Raw genomic sequence first — 23858 nt, 5'->3', positions numbered from 1 at the left:
TCCCATATAATGATTAACACATCTCTTTTCTGCCTTAAGGTTTATAACAAATGTAAAACTGAGTTTCACAGATGAATTCCAGCCTCATCTTTTGATGTACTGTAGCATAGTGCAGAAGCACTTTGTCATGACATTTTAAATTTCAAAATGTAATAAAATCGTGTACATCATAAAGCCACAGCACTTCTCATTGAATATAGTATCTCTTTGGTATTCGTGTCCATATGTTCTGCCATAACTGTGTGCCAGTATTTTATCAGCTCTGTCAACTCCTTTAGGGCAGAGACTACATTTATTTTTTAAATTTTTATTTCAAATAACTTTAGACTTAGAAAAAAGTTACAAAAATACCAGTTTGATTTTTCAGGTAGCCTTTACACAGTTTCCCCAAATGTTACTGATTTACATAACCATGGTGAAATTATGGAAACAGAAATTGACATTGATATAATAGTACTATTAGCCAATCTAAAGAACTTATTCCTGTTTTGCCAATTGTCCTACTTGTGTCTTTTTTGAGGGGGTCGAAGATCCAATTCAGGATACTACATAGCTTTTAATTGTCATCTTTTGTTAGTATCATCTAGTCTGGAGGAATCTTTCTCTAATTTTCATGACTTAATACTTTTCAAGAGTCCTGACCAATAATTTTGTAGAATTTCCCCAGTTCTGGTTTGTCCAATGTTTTCTTAGGCTATGATGAGTTGGCTTATGCATTTTTGGCAGGAATTCCACTAAAGTGATATTGTGCCCTTCTCAGTGTATTATATCGGAGGGTACATGATGTCAGTATGTCTCATTGCTGTTGACCTAACTTTTGGTCCCTTAGATGAGGTGGTGTCTACTGGGTTTCTCCATTGCAGAGTTATTATTTTTCCCATTGGAACTGATGAGTATTTGGGGGAGTGATGCTTTAAGACTATGCATGTATCCTGTTTTTCATCATACTTTCTCCCTTTAATTTTATTTATTTATTTATTTTTCTTTTTTTAATTTGTTTTTTTTCTTTTACTTTACCTTGGCATAAATGACAAATCTCTTTAATTTTAGATTCCATTGATGATCCTTACCTGTAACAATTACTACGTGGTTGTTTGCTAAATGCTGATGTATTTATTCCCATAATTCCTTCTATATTATTAGAATTTTACTGTAAGGAAGAGCCGTTCTTTCTTTTTCCATTGTTTGGTCATTTTATCAACGTGGATTCATGAATATTTATCTTACTCTATGGATTATAATTCATTACTATAATTGTTTACTTTGTTGCTCAGATTATCCTAGATTTGGCCATCAGGGAGCCCTTCAGCAGTTGGCTCCTGTTTTTTTTTTTTTAGAGGCAGGGTCTCACTATGTTGCCCAGGCGGAATGCTGACTCCAGGGTTCAAGCGATCCTCCCACCTCAGACTCTTGAATAACTGGGACTACAGGTGTGCACCACCATACCCAGCTTCCTGTGTCTTTTTGACATACCCCTGTCATTTTTTAAAGCATTTTGTTACTCTTTGGTACCACAAGATGTGTCGAGCTCATTTTGCTCCAGCCCTAGAGTCAGTCATTTCTCCAAAGAGCCCTAGGTTATTTTTATTGAAGATTAATATTTAGAAACAAAGTCTGGGTACAAGGTATGCTCATTGCGATGGTATGTCATTGTTTCTAGGCCCTCTCAGCTGACAGGGCAGGGAAATTGTGTATGTGTATATAGATACATATACATGTGTGTGTATATATATATATACACACACACATAATACGGATATATATACACACATAATATGCATATATCTACACATACATGAACATATCTCTTTCTCCTCTCTCTATGAATATTTATCTACCTATTAAAAACAGTAAGTTTATCCTGATACTTCCAATTATAACCCAATACCACTAGTTTCCTTCTAAATTTCTCCTTTCCTTATTTGTGATTTTCTCCAACAGTAAGAAACCTGGTTTTCATTATCCACTATTTACTTATTTGCTCACCCCTAGTATGTGTGTAAAGAAGTTTCAGAATTTTGATCCCACAATCCCTATAAGAAACAAATTTACTATAGTGTTTGGATACCATCCTTTTTGTCTTTAGCCTTCCAGCATGTAGTAAAAATACTATTTTCCAAAATTAGTCAAGTCAGATCTTTTCTTCCTACCCCTTTCAGTGTGGTATGTCGTTCATTTGTAATACAGCCAGGTTCGTTTGTTACTGTTTTTGTTCCATTTGGGGTTTGCCCAACACATAGAGTTTGGTTTTAATTATTACTTATCTGGAGGGGTATGTGAAACATGACTGTAGTTTAAGAGTCAGAGCTGTATGAAGAGGCATACTCAGAAAAGTGTCCCTTCGCCTCATCCTCTCCATTGGGTTTCATTTCCCTGTTCTTTCCACCCTGTTTCCCCCCACCCGGACAGGTGATCCGTTTCATTAGTTTCTGGTTATTCTTGTATATCTTTCGGCATGAATAAAGAGACACACATATATATTTTCTTATACAGAGATGACATTTCAATGTCTTTCTGTGGTACTGGGCAATTTAAATGCCCTTTGATAATTTCATGTCTTAAGGATGCTGTTCACAATTGGTCTGCCCTTATTGCTAATATATTAAAAACCTAAACAGTTTTCTTTTTATAAAATATTTATGGGATTTTTTTTCCTAGAATGATGATGACAACATGAATTTTGATGGGCTCATTAGCACCGAACTATTTCTTGATAGGACTTGTCTAAAAAATGATAATGTAGCCAGGCATGGTGGCTCACACCTATAATCTTAGCACTTTGGGAGGCTGAGGCTGGAGGGCCTCTTGAGGCCAGGAGTTCAAGACCAGCCTGAGCAAGAGTGAAACGCTGTTTCTACAAAAAATAGAAAAATTAGCTGGGTGGGGTGGCCCACGCCTGTAATCCCAGCTACTCAGAAGACTGAAGCAGGAGGATCCCTTGAGCCCAGGAGTTTCAGGTTGCAGTGAGCTATGATGATGTCACTGCACTCTAGCCCAGATGACACTGTGAGACCCTGTCTCAAAAATAAATAAATAAAAAATAAAAATGATAACATAAAGCAGCAATGTTCAAGCTTTAACTCATTATATCTTTTTAAATTTTTAAAAAATTATTATGGGTAAATAATAGTTGTATCATTATATCTTTTGTAAGATATTTAAAATTTTTCTTTTTGCTTATTAATTGAATTTGAATCATTTCAGCATCAATGAGAGCCGTAGAATGCCATAAAGTATGTATGTGTTTGCTCTGGAGGTCTTGCAGGGTAGCTTTTCTTGCACACAAGGCAAAACAGAACATTTTCCCCAGTCTGCTGAATCGTGCTATGGGGCATTTCATTATGCACTCTTTTTCTTTCCAAATACTCTGCAGGCGTTTGGGCAGTCCTTCTCCATCCACCGGAAAGTCGCTGAGGATGGAGAGACGCGAGAGGAGACGCTTCTGCAGGAGTCAGCATCGAAGGAAGCTTACTATCTGGGGAAGATCTTGGAGATGCAGAACGAGCTGAAACAGAGCCGGGCTGTGGTCACGAACGTCCAGGCAGAAAACGAGAGGCTCACAGCTGTCGTGCAGGATCTGAAGGAGGTAAACAGACAAATTCCCTGCAAGAGATTTATGGGAGAGAGAAATAAGATAAAATTCTCTCTGCAGGAGAGAGCAATAAGATTTTTGCTTTAATCAGAGGAGCTGTATTAAGCAGGACGCACATAATCCTGATGCTAGCAATTTTTCTGCCTTTTTTAGTGAAATGTCAGCCTGTTCTGAGATAAGCTTTTCTCTCGTTTATTATTTTTTAAGAATTAAAGTTTTTATATATCGAGTACTTGAGAACTGGCCTTGCTGTTTCTGCAAAGGTGTTTAAAAAATACAGCAACCTTCGCACTTCCTCCTCCCATTACGTGTTTTAATACGACGTGGAGAACAATGGTTGGTCGTCGTGCTCTGTATCAGCACTAATTCAAAATGACAGTAGTGTTAGCTCAGGACTCTTCTCACTGGCGAATGAGACCCAGGGGAGTGTTGTGAGGGGTCTTAGAGTCTGGCAATGCAGATCCCTAAACTCTGTTTCTAGTTAAAGAGAAGGCAGCAAATTATAGCTGGTATGAATTAGGTCAGTCTGTGCGCGTCCACCGAACTCACTGTTTCTCGTCAGCTTTTCCAGGGCAGCATCTCATGCCATATCATTTCCTGACTGGCCGAGTCATTCCTTAGTGGAGATGTGATGTTGGGAGCAGAGATAGCCAAAAGCAGCTTCATCCACCAAACCCCTTTGAGAGCATTTCTGCAAACTTTATATTAAATCACTCACTCCACTTTTTTATATGAAAGCTGTGGAAGAGGTGCAGATGTCCTCTAACTCCTACACCAGCGCAACAGTGATTGACCAACGGGTGCCAAGTGGGCTCATTAAATGAGCATTTCAGTAATAGAAAAATATAGAATGAAAAATGTGTTCAATATTGTGAAATAGAAGAAATAATCCACTAATATCCTTCTCTTGAAATTAGTGACATATAATAGGGTTCCATTATTATGAGATACAAGTTGTCCAAAATTTATTGAAACTTAATAAATAATTTACATTTACACATGTCCATATTATAATGAACTAAATGAATATTGACAGTAAGGTTTCTGCTTTACTTATCTCATTATCTTTGGCCATGCACAAATACAGCAATAATATGACTTCTGGAGGCAGAGAAAAGTGTCAACCAAGTATGAGTTAGAGTTGGGTACTAAGGAGAATGAGAGATGGTATCCCTATTCCTCTCCAGTGTGAACAACTGTTAAAAACAAAGCTGCTCTCCAGTTTTATTTGATATATCTTTATGTGCTGTTTTTTTTGCCATCACTTGCTTCCCTTTGGGGCACTAGTCCCTCCTTCTCCTAAGCAATTGCCATTCACCCTTCCGACTCCAGGCTTCCCTGTGTGACCAGCATCCACTGTGGAAACAGACCAAAGGTCATACCGTGCCATAGCTCACCATTCTGGATTAAGCAAGGTACCAACCATCTGCAGGGGGCAGCCTCAGTAGCCACACACAGCAGGATTATGTGCAAGTTGGCAGTCAGGGCATGATACAGGCAACATGAGGGCTGTGTGCACATGCATGCAGGTGGTTTATGGAGAAGAACTGGGAAAGTGAGTCAGGCAGTCTTGTGGATCCTCTGAAAGCTGTACATCCCCACCATGCGTGACAGCTGCAGCTGAAGAAAGAGCAGCAAAGGTTGAGGAAAGGGCAAGGAGGAATCTGCAGGTGTTTTCCTGTGTGAGTCAAGGCAGCGGTGATGGACGGAGCATCCTCACAGAGCTGAGCCCGAGGGCCTTTCCAATGAGTAGAGTGATGATAAGCAGCAGAAGTTAATTAAGAATCAGGATATAGGTTAGAAATGAACTGAGGGAGCAAAAGAAAAAGTTTTGAACTGATTCAAATCAGGTCTCAAACTTTAGGAAGCATCAGAATCATAAAACTCATCAAAACACGAACCCTGGGCCCATCCCCAGAGAGTCTGATTCAGTAGGTCTAGGTGGGACCCAAGAATTAGCATTTCTGACAAGTTCTCAGCTGCTGGTCTGGAAACCACATTTTAAAAACCACTGATTTAGATATTTTGGCCTGCCTGGAGCTGAGGAAAGGGGGATCATGAGGCTCACGATTTGGGGAATTGCTATAAGCACCATATCTCCTGAATAAATCATTTGGTTATAATCCTTCAGTTTCAGTGCCTTTTCAGTAGTTGATTTGCACTAAGAGAATAACTTGTTACATCCAAATTTATGTATTTTTGATGTATGATAGCTCAAGGCAATTTAGCCTATGAATATATTTATTCAGACTTGTCAGGTAACTAAAAGAAAAAAAGGTTGTGTGTTTCCATGTCTTCTAAGTGTGCCAACCATGTATTTGTTATTGTTCTTTCTGATGGGCTGAAAGCTAGTGGTGTTACTATACCCCTGAGGCTAGCTGTTTTCCATCCAGGCCTTGTGTTTTGCTCTAAGAGAATTATTATTAGCATTTAGAGTTAATACATGTTGTAAAAAGAGAATAGAAATAAATTATATTTTTGTTATATTGATACAGATTTTTGATGGTTGATATTAAATTGAAATCTCAGATTTGTTTTTATTGTAGGCTGAATTGCATTTTATTTTATTGTCCTTTGTATTGACTGATGCATAGAGATCATGTAAATTAGAAAAATCATACTGTGATGGACCATGAGAAGTAGACAAGGATAACCAACTCAAAATTTAGAAGATCATCAGCTTGATACGCTCTGTGTGAATTTAATAATTTAATTAACGAAATCCTTTTTACTTACTGAAAGGACTCACCTCTTGTTTCAGTAGGATTGTTGGTACTGGTAAAAGTGTATGTGTGTATGTGTTGTATGCAATATGGAAGCTTTACCCATGTACGTGCATGTGTGTGTGTAATTCCAAGGTCAAATTATCTTCCATATATGGTAGTTATAGGATAGTATAATAGAAAATGAAAAAATTGCTGAATTAGGTGTTAGCAAATCAATATTCTAGTCTCAGCTCAGCTAAAGGTTTTAGTATGAAATTCATACTAAAATATTTGTAAGATCCATTTTAAGATTATATTGGTACAGAGTAAATACATAATAAACATAACCTATTATCATTAATAATTATCTGTATCCTCCATAAAAATATTCTTGAAAATGTCACTCATTATGTAGATCTATATTATTAGGTTAAGATAATAGTAGGTAAATATCTCTTTGAATTTATTACCTTTAAGATTCTTTCTGCTGTGATATAAATCAGGCAGTAGGAATTACAGTATGTTTTATTTCTGCCTTGATTGTTAAGAAGCTCCAGGGCTATATTTAATAGTAAAAATACTTAACTAGATTTTTAATCTAATTCTTCTCATTTTTAAACATTTTTATTAGTCTTATTGTATTTGTGTCTTTCTTCAATGGTAAACTGCTTTAAATAATTTTTTAAAGTACAGGGAGTATAAAGAAAAAAATATCACCCAAATCAAAGAATCTCTGAGTCCTCTTGACCCAGCATTATTTTGGTGAAAGCATAAAGAAAATAGATTACTGTAGTGCCTAAGCAGATATTTAGTAAACAAGATTGAATTTCATTTTTCTATCTTTAACCTTTACATGTAACATACTAGAAAATAGCCCACATAGGTTTAAATGGACAATATTTATTGAACACTTACTTTGTGCTAACTTAAACTAAAATCCACATTGATGAAACCATAAAATAGGATAATGAAACTTAATAATACTTAATGCTCTCAATTGTCTCAAATGTAAGGTATGTCAGAATTTACGATAATATTTAAAAAGTATACAAAACAATTATACAGGTTTTTTTTTTTGTTTATTTGTTTTTGAGACAGAGCCTTGCTCTGTTGCCCCGGCTAGAGTGCAGTGGCGTCTTCATAGCTCACAGCAGCCTCAAACTCCTGGGCTCAAGCGATCCTACTGCCTCAGCCTCCCAAGTAGCTGGAACTACAGGCGCACACCACCATGCCCAGCTGATTTTTCTATTTTTTTTTGTAGACAGGGTCTCGCTCTTGCTCAGGCTGGTCTCAAACTCCTGAGCTCAAGGGATCCTACCCTTCTCGGCCTCCCAGAGTGCTAAGATTACTGGCAAGAGCCACCACACCCAGCAAATTACACAGTATTTCTAACCAAAATTGATACATACATAATAAAGAGATGTCACATAAGATAGCCCTTTCAGGTGGAATGTAGAAGATTGGTGTTATAAAATGAATTATTGACCTTAGGGGAGATTAAGCCTATACTTTAAAGTGCAAATACCATAACATTTATTGAGTGCCAGACACTGTCCTAAATATTTTACACCCATTAACTTGCTGAATCTTTATAGCAGCACTACAGAGGTAGGTCCTATTATTTTATCGTTCTGTTTTACTGATGGGGCACATGAATCAGTATCAAACGAGAGGTCAAGTCTCTTGTCCAAAGCACATGGGTACTAAGTGACAAGTCACAATCTGAACTCAGGAAAACTAGCTTTGATGTATACACTGTTAGCCATGTCATTGTGGCTGCCAATAGCACATGTTTCTCTCTTCTGAACCTTGCCTCAAGCCAATGAAATTTATGGCAAAATATATGAAGCTTTATATGAACCACAGTAGCTGCTGTGGTTTGAATGTGCCCCCCTCAGATGCATGTGTTGAAACTTAATTGTCAGTATATTAAGAGGTGAGGCCTTTAGGAGGTGAATGGGATTAATAACTTCATAAAAGGACTTGGGGGAACTACCTAGGTCTTTTTGCCTTCACAGCATTCATCCTTTCTGCAGCCTGCAGTAACAGGCGCCATCTTGAAAGCAGAGAGCAGCCCTCCCCAGACACTGAACCTGCTGGCGCCTTGATCTTAGACTTGCAGTCTTCAGAATTGTGAAAAATAAATTTCTGTTTTTTATAAATTACCCAGTCTCAGATATCATGTAGAAATGGACTAAGACAATAGCTAATTTTGTAACATGTTGGAACATTATTAACATTTTATTAGGAAATGACCATGTTATATTTTAAAAGCTGCTTGGCCCATATGATTCTTATTAATTTAAAATTTCAATTTTTCCCTCATTGGAATATACAACCAAATTTCGTAGTATACCAGTGACCCAATTTCCAGAAATCTTTTATTATGTCAGCCTTTTAGGGGTACATCTATTCCACCATAAGGAATCTATATCCATGAAATCTTAGGATGGGAAGGTACCTCAGTGATTATTTGTAATGACTTCCCTTAGATCAGTAATTCTTTCTCCAGCATCCCTAAAATGACCATGTAACCTTTATTCAGAAACTTACAGGATTATGGAGAAGATAAACTCTGAGTCTCTTCAAGGAAGGAATTATGTTTTGTCTGTCATTTATCCTGGTATTCTTAGCACCCAGCACAGTGCCTGGCTAAAAACAAACATCGAAAAATAATTTTTATTGAGTTGAATTGAACCAAACAGAACTGAAAGAACATGCTTTGGGAGTTAGCTACCTTTGGGTGTGAATTTTAGCTGTGCCACTTACCAACAATGTGATATTGGACAAGTTACATTTGTTCTCCAAGCTTCAGTTTCCTGACTTCCAACATGGAGATGATCATACTAACTTACAGTCCTATGTAAAATGACTGGTACAATGGAGGTGCCAAATTACTGTTCATCCCTTATTTTCCAACTCTTTCCCAAGGCTGCCTATCCTGTTGCTTGGCAGCTCTAATTGTTAAACTGCTGTTTTTTGTTAGATGAAAAGTTGATTCCCCATAATTTTCACCAACTGGCCATATTTCTAGCCTCTGGATCCACAGAGAATTTTTTTTTTCCAGTTTCCTATTTTACTGGAAATTTTAACCCATGCCCAACAACTTCACATATTTGAAAAGAACTGTCTTATTATCTTCACTTTTTCAAGCTAAACACATCTAGATCCATTATCACTTTCCAATGTAACATGGTTTTAGGAAGCCTCAGCATCCTGGTTACCCTTCTTAGACTGATATCCAGTGTCTCTTAAAAATGTGTGTCTACTTCTTAAAAACATTGACATTATTGACTATCTTTACCCTTGTTGGAAATCCTTGAAAATTTAAACCATTGGGCCTAGGTTTTGAGTTTCTCTTTAAGCATTCATCTTGGGGTTTTAATCTTTTTTAATTTCAACTTTGCAGTCATACATTTATTATTCAGCAAAGATCTTTTCATTGCTTAATATGAGCCAGTATTTAGGTACCTTGGGAAGTATCAATGAACAAAAATTCAATGATGAGTGGATATTTCAATGTTAAAACAGATAAATGTGTTTAGAAGTTATTTCCTTCTACTTTTTTGTATCTGTAGAAATAGTGAGCTGTGTTTTGGACAATATATAACATTTCATAAGTAATATTGGACTCATATAGATTTTTATTGTTTCGGGTCTTAAAGTCTTTATCCATCTTAAGTTGATTTTTTTTTTGATTTCGGCATATTAGGGGGGTATAAACGTTTAGGTTACATATATTGCTTTTGACCCACCTGAATCAGAGGTGCAAGTGTGTCCATCCCCCATATGGTGCACACAGCACCCATTAGGTGTGAATATACCCATCCCCTCCTCCCCCCTCCCACCTGCCTAACACCCAATGAATGTTACTACTATATATGCACATAAGTGTCGATCTGTTAATGCCAATTTGATGGTGAGTACATGTGGTGCTTGTTTTTCTTTCTTGAGATACTTCACTTAGTAGAATGGGTTCCAGCTCTATCCAGGATAATACAAGAGGTGCTAGATCACCATTGCTTTTTGTGGCTGAGTAGAACTCCGTGGTATACATATACCACATTTTATTAATCTACTCTTGTATTGATGAGCACCTGGGTTGTTTCCACGTCTTTGCAATTGTGAAGTGTGCTGCTATAAACATTCTAGTGCAGATGTCTTTTTTACAGAATATCTTTTCTTCCTTTGGGTAGATGTCCAGTAATGGGATTGCTGGATCAAATGGTTGTTCTACTTTTAGTTCTTTGAGATATCTCCACATTACTTTCCACAGAGGTTGTACTAGTTTGCAGTCCCACCAGTAGTGTATGAGTGTTATTAAGTTGATTTTTGAGTATGGTGAGAGAGAGGGGGAGAGAGTCCAGTTTCATTCTTCTGCATATGGGAATTCAATTTTCCCAGTACCATTTATTGAAAAGGGTGTCCTTTCACCAGCATATGTTTTTGTAGACTTTGTCAAAGATCAGTTGGCTGTAGATATGTGACTTTATTTCTGGATTCTCTCTTTTGTTCTATTGACCTATATGTCTATAACCTAGGGAAAACTCTTCTGGACATTGCTGTAGGCAAAGAATTCATGACTAAAAACTCAAAAGCACAAGCAACAAAAACAAAAATAGATAAATGGGATTTAATTAAACTCAAAAGCTTCTGCACAGCAAAAGAAATAATTAACAGAGTGAACAGACAACCTGCAGAGTGGGAGAAAATATTTGCAAACTATGCAACCGTCAGGGGACTAATACCTAGAATTTATAAGGAACTCAACAACAATAACAAAACGAATAACCCCATTAAAAAGTGGGCAAAGGACATGAATAGACATTTTTCAAAAGAAGACATACAAATGGCCAACAGGCATATAAAAAAATGCTCAACATCACTAATCATCAGAGAAATGCAAATTAAAATCACAATGAGATATCACTGTACAGCAGTCAGAATGGCTATCATTAAAAAGACAAAAGAATAACAAACATTGGCAAGGCTGCAGAGAAAAGGGAATGCTTGTACATTATTGGTGGGTGCATAAATTAGTACAACCTCTATGGAAAACAGTATGGAGATTTCTCAAAGAAATAAAAACAGACCTACCATTCAATCCAGCAATCCACTGCTGGGTAGTTACCCCAAGGAAAAGAAATCATTATATCAAAAAGACACCTGTGTTCGTATGTTTACCTCAGCACCATTCACAATAGCAAAGAAAAGGAATGAACCTAAGTGTCCATCAATGGATGATTAAAGAAAATATGGTATATATACACAATGGAATACTATTTGGCCATTAAAAATAATGAAATAATGTCTTTTGCAGCAACATGGTGATGAGAAATTACTTAATAGGTACAATGTATATTATTCAGGTTATGGATACACTAAAAGCCCAGACTTCACCACTATGCAATATTAATATATCTCTGTAACAAATCTGTACCTGTACTCCTTAAATTTATACCAAAAAAGTCTCTGTCTTTGTTTTTTTTTTTTGTAGAAACTACAAATAGGTGGTACCTGGTGTGACTAAATAAGCGAAAAACAGCATCTAAACAGCCAGATTGGATGCTATGAACCCAGCCACCACCACATACTCACTTTATTCAGAGGCAAGCTCCTCCTCTGCTCTTTAAAAATCTATTTACTTCTCCAGGCATACCTCAGAGATATTCTGGGCCTGGTTCTGGACCACTGTAATAAAACAAATATTACAATAAAGTGAGTCAGCCAAACTTTTGGGTTTCCCAGTGCATTTAAAGTTATGTTTACACTGTAATACAGTCTAGTAAGTGTGCAATAGCATTATGCCTAAAAAATCGATGTACATACCTTAATTTAAAAAATAGTGCTGAAAAATGCTAACCACCATCTGAGCCTTCAGGACTTCATAATCTTTGGGTCTTGTAGGATCTTGCCTTGCTGTTGATGGCTGCTAGCTGATCAGGGTGGTGGTCCGGTGGCTGTGGCAATTTCTTATAAGAAGACAACGATGAAGCTTGTTGCATTGATTGACTCTTCCCTTCATGAAAGATTTCTCTGTAGTATGGGATGATGTTTGATAGCATTTTACCCACAATAGAACTTTCAAAACTGGAGTCAGTCCTCTCAAACCCTGCCGCTGCTTTATCAACTAAGTTTATTTACTATTCTAAGTCCTTTGCTGTCATTTCCACAATGTTCACAGCATCTTCACCAGGAGTAGATTCCACCTCAAGAAACCACTTCCTTTTTTCATCCCTAAGAAGCAACTCCTCATCTATTCAAGTTTGATCATGAGGTTGTAACAATTCAGTGCTATCTTCAAGCTCCACTTCTAGTTCTATTCTCTTGGTATTTCCACCACATCTGTGGTTACTTTCTCCACTGAAGTCTTGAACCCCTCAAAGTCATCCAGGAGGGTTGGGATCAGCGTCTTCCAAACTCCTGTTCCTGTGTTTATATTTAGACTTCCTCCCATGAATCACAAATGTTCTTAATGGCATCTGGAATGGTGAATCCTTTCTGGGAGGTTTTCAATTTGCTCTGCCCAGATCCATAAAAGGAATCACTATCTATGGAAGCTGTAACCTTACAAAATGTATTTCTTAAGTAATAGGACTTGAAAGTCAAAATTACACATTGATCCATGGGCTGCAGAATGGATGTTGTGTTAGCAGGCATAAAAACAACATTTATTCAACCTCTCACTGCTAAATTTGACTGGCTTTAAAAATAAAAAAAAAACAACATTTGTCTCCACATACATCAGAACTCTTGGATGACCAGGTGCCTTATCAATGAGCAAGAATATTTTGAAAAGAATCCTTTTTCCTGAGCAGTAGGTCTCAACAGTGGGTTTCAGACTCAGTAAAACATGCTATAAATAGACGTGCTGTCATTCAGTTTTTGTTGTTCCCTATGTAGAGCACAGACAGAGTAGATTTAGTGTAATTCCTAAGGGCTCTAGGAGTTTTGGAATGATGACTGGTCATTGACTTCAACTTAAAGTCACCAGCCACTTTGGCCCCCAGCAAGAGAATCAGCCTGTTCTTTAAAGTTTTGGAGCCAGGACTTAACTTCCTCTCTCTAGCTGTGAAAATCCTACATGGTATCTTCTTCCAACAGAAGGCTGTTTCATCTACGTTGAAAATCTTTTATTTAAGGTAGCCACCTTCATCAACGATCTTAGCTAGATCTTCTTGATAACTTGCTGCCTCACCTTGCACTTTCATGCTATGAAGATGGCTTCTTTCCTTAAATCTTACGAACCAACCTCTGCTAGCTTCAGACTTTTTTTCTGCAACTTCTCACCTCTCTCAGCCTTAATAGAGTTATACAGAGTTAGGGCCTTGCTCTGTGTTGGGCTTTGGCTTCAGGGAATGTTATGGATAGTTTGCTCTTCCAGACCACTCAAACTTTGTCCATACCAGCAAAAAGTCTGTTTCACTATCTTACCATGCATTTGTTCACTGGAGTAGCACTTTTAATTTCCTGCAAGAACTTTTCCTTTGCGTTCACAACTTGGCTAAATGTTTGACAAAGAGGCCTAGCCTCGGCCTATCTCAGCTTTCAACATGCCTTCCTCACTAAGCTTAATCATTTCTAGCTTTGGATTTAAAGTGAGACATGTATGATTCTTCTTTTCACTTGAACACTTATAGGCCCTTGTAGGATTACTATTAATAATTGACCTAATTTCAATATCGTTGTGTCTCAGAGAATAGGGAGTCCCTAAGTGAGGAAGAGAGATGGGAGGAATGACCAGTCAGTGGAGCAGTTGGAACGCACACATTTATCACTATCTAATGTGGGTGTGGTTTGTGTCCACATAATAGATACAATAATAATGAAAAATTTGAAATATTGCAAGAATTACTGAAATGTGACACTGAGACATGACATGAACACATGTTGGAAAAATGGCACCAACAAACACATTTGATGGGGGATTGCTACAAACCTTCAATTTGTTAAAAAAACAACAATAACAAAAAACTCAGTATCTTTAAAGCACAATAAAGTGTGTGTTCCTGTATTTGACACATAATGGTTTGGTAATAGTGTGGAATTACAAGTCAGGAAACCTAAGTTCGGGTCCTAGCTCAATCATTTTATCAGTTGTGTGATTAACCTGCTCACTGCCCATATAAAAACACCTGTCCTACTTCCCATAATTTTTATGAGGACCAAATGAGATATTTTTCATGGAAGTGCTTTATATGTAACAGAGGACTTTGTAAATGTTATTTATTGTTTCAAAGTTTGGTTATCCACCTATTCACACATAGGAAGATAAAAGCAATAAATTAGAGAGATATGTTGGAGTAAAAGGAGAGGCCCCAGCACCATCTGACAGCAGCAAGAAATAATGGCTGACATCCTGACATCAGAAGAGGAAACCGAACACATATTTAAAAGCCAGTGGGTTGAAAGGGGTGACCCATCTGAGTGCTCTTGATAAACACCCTTTCATACCTGGCTAGTCGTTGAAAGAGTTCACACTGTTACTCAGTACAACAACTCCTGTGCTTACTGATGACTGGAATCCTAGGGAAAAGATTGAATTATTTAATGTATCCAATAAATAACAAAATGTTTCTTATAGTTTCTGATGTTTCTGACTGAATAATTGGTCATCCTGAGGTGTGTTTACACGTAGCTGAATGAGACCAACACTTTCATCTGAATGGTGATTTTTAAGTTCTGTGAAGGCATGGCCGGAGCATAGCTGGGTAGTTGTCTATTTCCCTGGCATGTCCCAGTTCCTGTCCTGTTCTTGGTACTTGTTGGGAGTGGACCTCACACCTCTCTGGATTGATGCAGTGCACCAAACAGTGAGGAACTGTCATTACTTTTAACTGATTTACATAACTGATAATAATATCATACCTAGTATTTATTGCGTGCTTTCCACATGCTGAATATAATACTTAGCACTTCACTTATGTTCATCATCACATTTAATTCTCTCAACAAATTTGCAGCGCATATACTGTATCCATCCTCCCTTTACCAGTGAGGCAAAGAGAGGCTAAATAACTTGTCCAGCAAGTAGTTAAGCTGGAGTCCAAAACCAGGCAGTCTGCACAGGAGTCCCTGCTCTTACCTGTGTTGCCTACTCACTGGTTTATTGATTGCACAGTTGAGAACTATATTTCTTCTTTTGGTCAGAGCGTTCTTTCCAACAATTGCTGTGCTACAGTAAACAAATATTTCTATTAATATCATTGGGAATTTGTTTACCAAAGTATAGACAATTCACTTGAAAGATGGTGATTTCATTGTATCTTTGCAAAAAATAAGATATATAAATGGGTTTGTTTATAAGGATTAGTTTGCAACTATAGGCTCATAGAAATTTTTATGCGTGTACAGTTCTATGAATTTTAGCACATATATAGATTCATATAGCCACAACCACAATCAGGATGTAGAACAGTTTCATCACGTCGAAAACCTCCCTTAGTCTGTGCTACTGTTTGTGGTCACACACCACACCCCACCTCACCCCAGCCTCTTGTAACCAATGGTCTATTCTCCCATCCAATTACTAACCAGACCCGACCCTGCTTAGCTTCCGAGATCTCCAGTGGTCTACTCTCTATCACTATAGTTTTTCTGTTCAGGAATGTTATATAAATGGATTCAAACAGTATGTAACCTTTTGAGATTGGGTCCTATCTCTCAGCATAATGCCTTTGGGATTCATCTAAGTTGTTGCATATGTCAATAGTTCCTTTTTATTGCTGAGTATTAGTGCAGTGTATGGATATACTGCAGTTGTGTTCATCAGTTTACCTATTGAAGAACATTTGGTTTACTTTAAGATTTTGGTGATTATGAATAGAGCTTCTATAAGCATTCATGTACATTTATGTTTTTGTGTGCACATAAGTTTTCATTTCTCTAGGGTAAATACTTAGGGCATATGGTAAGTGTATGTCTAACTTTTCCAGAGTGGCTATACCATTTTGCTTTCTCACTAGCAATATGTAAGAGTCCCCGTTGCCCTTATTCTTTCCACCGGTCGGTATTGCCAGTATTTTTTTTATTTTAGCCACTCTACTAGGTTTATAGTGGCATCTCATTGTGATTTTAATTTGCACTTCTCTAATGGCTAAGAATATTGAACATCTTTTCATGTGCTTATTTGCCTCCCATATATTCTCTTTGGTAAAATAATCTGTCCAAGGCTTTTGGCCATTTTTAATTGGGCTATTTCTTAGTAAGTTTTGAGAATTCTTTATACATTCTAGATACAAGTCCTTCATTGCATGTGTAATTTTCAAATATTTTCTTCCAGTATACAGTCTTTTTACTCTCTTAAAAGTGTCTTTTGCAGAGCAAAAAATTTTTCATTTTGATGAAGTCCAGTGTATCAAAAAATGTCTTTGTGTATCATGCTTTTGGTGTCAGGTTTAAGAATCCTTCCCTGTCTCCAGATCATGAAGATTTTTTACCTATACTTTCATCTAAAAACTTTATACTTTTATATTATGTATGATCTGTTTTGAGTTAATTTTTAAATTTTACATTAATATAGTGACTAGATTTTTGTCAAATAAATAGAGAATTCTGTCCATCTACTTACTTTGCGGTTAGTCCAGAAAGAAATGAGAGCAAATTTTAGTGCATCCAGAGGGGATACACTGAAACCAGGCATGAAGTGTAAAGGGTGGAGGGCAGGCTGAGGGGCTGGCCGCAGGGCACAGGCAGCACACAGGGCCGGGCAGCCCCAGGCATTGGGAGCTCTTGTTCCTGCCCCCACCCCCATACCCCAACCAGTGGCACAATGGGCTAGACATACATTCTGTTCCAGTCGAGAAGCCCCCTCTAGAGGGAAGATAGAGGGAAAAGGCAAAGGGAAACAAATTCCAGAAACATGAGCAGGAAGCAGAGGGGCTTCCTCCCCGGCCACAGTGGCCTTGCTCCTGATGCCACCCAACCCGTGGGAGTTTTCATGTTAAAGCTCCAACAGTCACACCTAGGTGGCAACAGAATGACCAAGAACAGGGAAGGGAAGGCGAGAGTAGGACCGGGGCTGGATCCTGGCTGTGAGGGGAATGTGGGCTGACAGACTGCAGGACAGCAGGGCCTGGCAGGGCCCGTGGGGAAGACATGTGGCTGGTCTGCCGGAGCTTGTAAAGTGGCAAGTACAGTGGCTGCCAGACTGAGGAGCCGGGCTGTGGTGGAGGAGATGGCCGGAGAGCCCCTCCATGGGGAGAAGCTGTTGCAGTGAAAAAGGAACAAGGGGGACAGCCCCAGAGATGGTGAGAGGGAAGCACAGCTGAGCAGCATCCTGGACTCGGAACTAACATGAGAAGCTGGAGACACCTCTCCAGAGTTCAGAGGTCCCCCCCTTCCTGCATCGCCACTTGCTGGTAACTATTTATAATTAGACCTGGAGGAAGAACAAGGGCCTCTTTTCACCTCCCCCAACCTCAGCTGCTGCCCCAAGAGGAGGGGTAGGAAAGAGCAAGGAGGATGGGAGGATGGGGGGTGGGGAGGGATCTCCTGGGTCCCTTAGCGATGGAGGGCAGGGGTAGTAGTCAGGTGCCAGAGGCTGGTTCCTGTGCATGGAATGTTGTGTGGGTTACCTGGATTGTAATAGGTGCTGGCAGCTGCTTCTGCAGCCTTGGTTTTGACTGCAGGAGTGAGGGGGATATCGGGGCGCAGACTGGAGGTTCTGTGAGCCCAGGATAGGGCAGTGGATGGGGTAGCCAAGAGGGCAAGGGTATGTTTCACTGGCAACTGGTGGAAAAGTTGGTGGCAAAGCGATATGTCTCGCTGGGTGTGTAGAAGTACCCATAGGCTCCACTGGGGCTTTGCCTCTGGAGGCCTGCCATGCCACCTGGAGCATCCATTGTCCAAACTGCTGTAAAGGTTAACTTGTATGAAGCAGAAGCTTCCCAGCCATATCCTGCTTCAGCCTTCACTGTTCCCTTGATGTAGTTTGCAACGGACACAGGCTTGTTGATCACACAGTCCTGCATCAGCTAAAAAGGCAGCATGAAGAACTGCGTGGCATCCTCCTCTTGGACAGAAAGATGACCGATGAGGGGGAAGGTAGACAATGCCTTTCTGGACCCTTTGAAGGCCTCTGACACATTCTTCATGTCATTAAACTCAAGTTTCATGTGATTATAGGACATTGGGATCTCTCAGTGTTGACGATGATCAGTTCGCCACTCTCTGAGTGGTTCTTGTTGAGAGCCATAGAGTCTTGGAAAGGGGTCCCGAGACTCTCAATGCAGTGCCTTGAATTAATTTTTGTATAAGGAGTGAGGCTTGTTTGTTTTTCTCCTCTAGCTGTAAAAGTGTGTGCAGGAGTGAGGTTTAGATTGAGGTTCATTTTTTTTTGGCTTATAAATGTCCAGTTGTCCCAGCACCATTTGTTGAGAAGACTTTCTCCATTGCACCTCGATCAAAACTAATTGGCCATGTTTGGGTGTGTCCATCTCTAGGTTTTGTGTTCTGTGCTCTTGATCTGTGTGTCTTTCCCTTTGCCAATACACACTGTCACGGTGAGGGCAGAGAGGTAACAGCAAGCCGGATCATGTAGGGCCTCACAGACCATTGAAAGGATTTGACTTTTACCTGAAGTGAAATTAGGAACCATGGGAAGGTGAGCACAGGAATGACATAGGAGTGACATGACTTCACTGGGGCAAGGATAGGAGTGTGGGGTTGTTGCCGTCGTCCAGATATGAAAAGATGGTGGTTTGGACCAGGATGATGGGTGGAGGTGGTGAAAAGTGGTCATAATGTGAATGTATTTAAGAGTGGTGGCAACATGGCTTTCTAATGGTTTGGATGTAGAGAATGAGATATAGGTGAGGGAAAAGATAATTCCAGTCAAAAGATTTTAGCTTGACCAACTTGAAAAGTGGAGTTATTATCAGTTGAGATGGGGAAGGCTTCAAATGGAGCAAGCTTTAGGAAGGAAGATTAGAAGTTTAGTTCTGAAAATGTCCTGTTTTAACATTTCTGTTGGACATCCAAGTATAGATGTTGAGTGGGTAGTGGGAGATAAGGGCCTAGAGTTTGGGAGAGAGCTCTAGGGATAGAGATGTAAATTTTGGAGTTACCAGCAGATGGGTGCTGTTTAACACCATGATATTGGTGAGATCACCCAGGGCAGAAGTTGTCGCGCCGCACTCGCCTGCAAGGACGACGCAACAAACTGGAGTTCTTCCAACAGCAGTTTAATGAGGCATCTAGTCTAGTTACATGGCGAGAGACCCCGAACAGGAAGGACAGTGGGCTTATATACCATTGCAGGTAGTCGTGGCGGGAAGTGATTGGTAGAGGGCCCTGACAAGGCTCCCAGCAATGATTCTATTGGCTATGTGCTCACCCGTAATCAGAGACCGCTCCCAACAGCTCCCCCTTTTGTTTTGCAACACAAGCTTTGGGGACTCCAACCTCAAGGTCCGGATCCAGGGGGTGGAGTCCCTGAAGCAGGTGCAAAGGCCACCGTCTCCCGTGCAATGAGCAGAGACTCTGGGAGGTGCAACGGCTGGTAAGGGGGTGACACGCCACAATCTGGTGCAATGGGGAAACCCCTCAGAGTGCATGGGCCATGTCACGCTGTGCGAGAGGGGAGGCGGTCTTGACCTTCGGAGCATAACATTTGTAGCCAGATGCCAGGGGATTGACCACACTCGAGGGCGGCTAGGGCTTGGGTAACCACCACTCGGTCCCTGCGGCGCTGTGCACGAACGCGCAGGAACCCCCAGATCACGAAACCTGCTCCCAGGATCCCCATGAACCCTAGGGACCCCAGGCCAGCCCAGTCCCGAAGTCCTCGGACTATTGACTGAAATGTAGGAAAGAGACCATTGGTCATTGTCAAGTCCAGGCGTGTGGAGTTAACTGCCGGGTCAAGGCAGTAAATTGACTAGACCAGTGTCCTGTCAACATAGCAGATAATTGACGAGACTTGTTGGCCGCGGCGGAAGCATTATCAAACGGTACCGCGGTAATGCATAGTCCTGTGAAACGCCATTCGCAGCCCAGCTGTGCCAGCTGCCATAAGGCATCTATTTGCTCCTGGACCAAGTCCACACGTTGGTTCAGTATCATGATACCACCCTTCAGATGCGCGTTGACGGCGGATTGTGTGTCCAGAGCTATAGCCACAGATGCCGATAGGTTGTTCAGCGTCTGTGCTGTCTGAACAGAGCCTACCGCTGCAGCCGTAGCGGCTGCCAGTGCGGCAGTCACTGCCAATGTGGAAATTACAGCTGCAGTAACGCCAAAATCTCTTCGCTGTCGGAAAAGGGTCAAGAAACTAGGAGCCTCCACCGGCCAAGGAATATGCCGAGGCATACGGGCAACAATTGCCATGGACTGGCTGGAGGCATTCCAGCAACGGGCATAGGAGCAGTTTGCCGTGGAGCAATTGAGAACACCAGGACCAGAGGAAGTAGCAGTGATCCAGATAAAAGGGGGCCAGAGGCAAACAGGTGTGGAGGGGAAAGACAGATTACGCTGCTGAATAGCGTGGACCGACGTCTCAAATGTTGAGGAGGAGTTCCATGTAAGATTGGCAAGGCCCAAAGAGGCATTAGTAGCGAACAGCCGGGGGAAGATCTGGGCATCATGGGTCACCGGCATCGGTCTCGGGAACACCGACAGGATGGCCCAGCGCCGGTCCGTCGTCACCAATGCGGCCAGCAGCAGAAAGGTCAGGAGCAGCAGCATCCCCGGCAGCGGACGCCCCATCATCTGCATCCTCCACATCCGCCAACCGCTGCACTCGCCGCGTTAAGCGTGCCGGGACCCACACTGGATCAGGAGTGTCCTGCGGGAAAACACAGACAGCTCCCCTGGACCGGCTCACAACCGGATCCGGGCCTTTCCATTTGTTAAGCAGGACATCCTTCCACAAGACCTGCTCTGATAAAGGGGAACCGGGGTTGGCGTGGCGGTCCGCAGCAGAGCGCCCCTGATCATCCAGCAAAAGAAAATTTAAAGTGAACAAGGTGAGAGAGAGCACAGGCTTAGGGGTACGTAAGCCCAAAGGGCTCGTCCCCGTCTCCCCCTTTTGTTTTTTGAGATAGGCCTTTAAGGTGCCATGGGCACGCTCTATGATACCCTGGGCCTGGGGGTTGTAGGGAAGGCCCGTGCGGTGCTCCACGCCTAGGCGTGTGCAGAATTGACGAAAAGCTTGTGAGGTATAGGCAGGGCCATTGTCAGTTTTGATAACCTGAGGTTTACCCCAGGCAGCCCAAGCCTCTAAGCAGTGGGTGATGACATGACTTACCTTTTCACCTGTCAAGGGAGTGGCATGAATTATGCCAGAGCAGGTATCAACAGAAACATGGACATAAGAAAGAGTGCCAAAGGAGGAGTAATGAGTGACGTCCATTTGCCACAAGTGGAGTGGCCGAAGACCACGAGGATTGACACCTACATGAGGTGCTGGACGAAAAGGTGCACAGGCCGCGCACTGCAGCACAATATCGCGTGCAGCTGCCCGCGAGAGGCCAAATTTGAGACGTAACGTCAGTGAAGGAGTATGGTATAGAGAATGAAACTGGCGAGCTGCCTCCAACGGAGAGCCAACCCAATAAGCGTGAGTGGCATGATCCGCCAGGGCATTGCCGCGCGCCATGGGGCCCGGCAAAAGGGAATGGGCCCGAATGTGCGTTATAAAAAATGGGGACCGGCGCGAATGGATGGCAGCACGGATAGCACAGAATAAGGAGAACACCGTGCTGCGAGAGTTAAGAGAATGGGCTGTTTCCAAGTGACGGACAGCCTGAACAACATAAGCAGAATCAGAGATTATATTAAGGGGCTCTGGCACGGTTCGGAGAACCAATTCAACGATAGCACATTCAACGTGCTGGGGAGAAGAGTAAGCGAAGCGGGCCGTAAACACCTGATCATTGATTACATAGCTACCGGTGCCTGTGGATGACCCATCAGTATAAACAATGGTAGCCCCGATTAGAGGCTCAGGGGAAGTCAGATGAGGAAAGATAAGCTGATTGCGAAGTGCAAACTGAAGAAGGGGATGTTTAGGGTAATGGTTATCTATGTCTCCTGGGAAGATACAACAGAGTACTGCCCAAGAATTTAAGGAAGAGCAAAGGACTTGAGTCTGGGACTTGGTGTATGGGCAATGAATAACTGTAGGGTAAATACCCAAGTGGGAAAGGGACAACGAAAGCCCAGATAAGGCCAAATCCGCAACCTGCGTAGGATAATGTTCTATAGCACGCCGCGGAGAAGCATGTGAATGAATCCACAGCAAAGGCCCGTCCTGCCAGAGTACTGCCGTGGGCGCCACGGGAGAGGGCAAGAGGCACAAGGAAAAGGGGCGGTCCGGTTGGATGCGGACCAACTGAGCTTGCTGAAGAGCTTCCTCGACCTTAGCGAGAGCCTGCCGAGCCTCAAAGGTGAACGAACGGGGGGACAGTATATCAGGGTCACCCTCCAATATTTGAAACAAGTCACTTCGGAAGTGTCCTTAGCGGCGAGGATGGCAGCCGCCAAGCCCGCATTGGTGGGAGGGCCTCCAATTTCTCTGCAAGCTTTTAACCATGCACTGAGGCCCTTTCCCTTCCAAGGGGCAATAGCATGACGACACTGTCTCGTGCACTGCTCGAAAACCAACTGTTCCACTAATGGCATAGCCGAGTCGGCATCGCCGAAAATCCTTGCAGCGCATTCCACCATCCGAGCCACAAAGTCAGAAAACGGTTCTGCAGGGCCTTGGATGACCTTGGTTAAATTACCTGCAACTTCCCCGCGATTAGGCAGTTGTTGCCAGGCTCTTATAGCCAATTGATTAATCTGGCCATAGACCTGAATGGGAAAATTAAGCTGATTATTCTGCCAGCGACCCTGTCCTAAGAGCATATCGGCATCCCAGGCAGGCTGGCCCTGCTGCGCGTTCTGCCGAGCTTGATTAATACAGGCTTCTTGATATATGGATTTCCAATCTAAATATTGCCCCATGGATAGACAGGCCCGCGCGGTACCAGCCCAATCACTGGGGGTCATGGCATGCGCACTTAGCCGTTCCAGTAGGCCACGGGTGTAAGCGGCATTGCACCCATAAGCCTTGACAGCTTCAACCAAAGCTTTTAGTTGCTTGTAATCTAGGTGTTCGTGAAAGCGATGTTGATTAGCGTCCTCAAAGACGGGGAAAGCAAACTCCCTCTGTATCTTCTTTCTAGCTCGGGGAGGCACAAACGAGGTTCCGCCCTCCATATTTAGAGGGGCGGGTCCCGCAACGGGAAAAGGAGGGGCAGTAGCGTACGGGGGCGGGCGATTACGCTCCGCCTCATATCTAGCCGCCGCCTCCTCCAGCTCCGCCTTCTCCTGCGGAGACAGCTCCTCCTCCGCCTCGCGAGAACGCGAACGGGAAGAAGAGCGAGACGATGAAGAAGAACAGGAAGAAGAAGGACGAGAGGAAGAAGAGGAAGCCGACATGTGGAGGGAGGCCATTTTGAGAGCCACCTCCTCCATGTCCCTTTCAGGCAGCGGGCGTCCCCGCCGTTCCTGTTTACCCGCGGACTTACGTTTCCTTTCCGGCCTTTTCCTCGGCCGCGCCGGACCCACTTTGC

The 23858-nt window shown here is 41.8% G+C and overlaps 1 protein-coding gene across 2 annotated transcripts in view; it reads left to right on the top strand.

The window, feature by feature from the left end:
* Positions 1–23858, top strand: part of BICD1 (BICD cargo adaptor 1) — a 218603-nt gene that overhangs the window by 87097 nt on the left and 107648 nt on the right. For both annotated transcript variants that reach the window (XM_045554051.1, XM_045554052.1), the window contains exon 2: positions 3374–3586. In XM_045554051.1, coding sequence (XP_045410007.1) covers positions 3374–3586 — 213 coding nt within the window. The remainder of the gene's footprint in view (positions 1–3373; positions 3587–23858) is intronic.

The sequence above is a fragment of the Lemur catta genome, chromosome 6 (assembly GCF_020740605.2).
Source record: "Lemur catta isolate mLemCat1 chromosome 6, mLemCat1.pri, whole genome shotgun sequence".
Taxonomy (NCBI): Eukaryota; Metazoa; Chordata; class Mammalia; order Primates; family Lemuridae; genus Lemur; species Lemur catta.
Note: the sequence above shows the minus strand (reverse complement) of the source record. Positions and strands in the feature narration are given on the sequence as shown.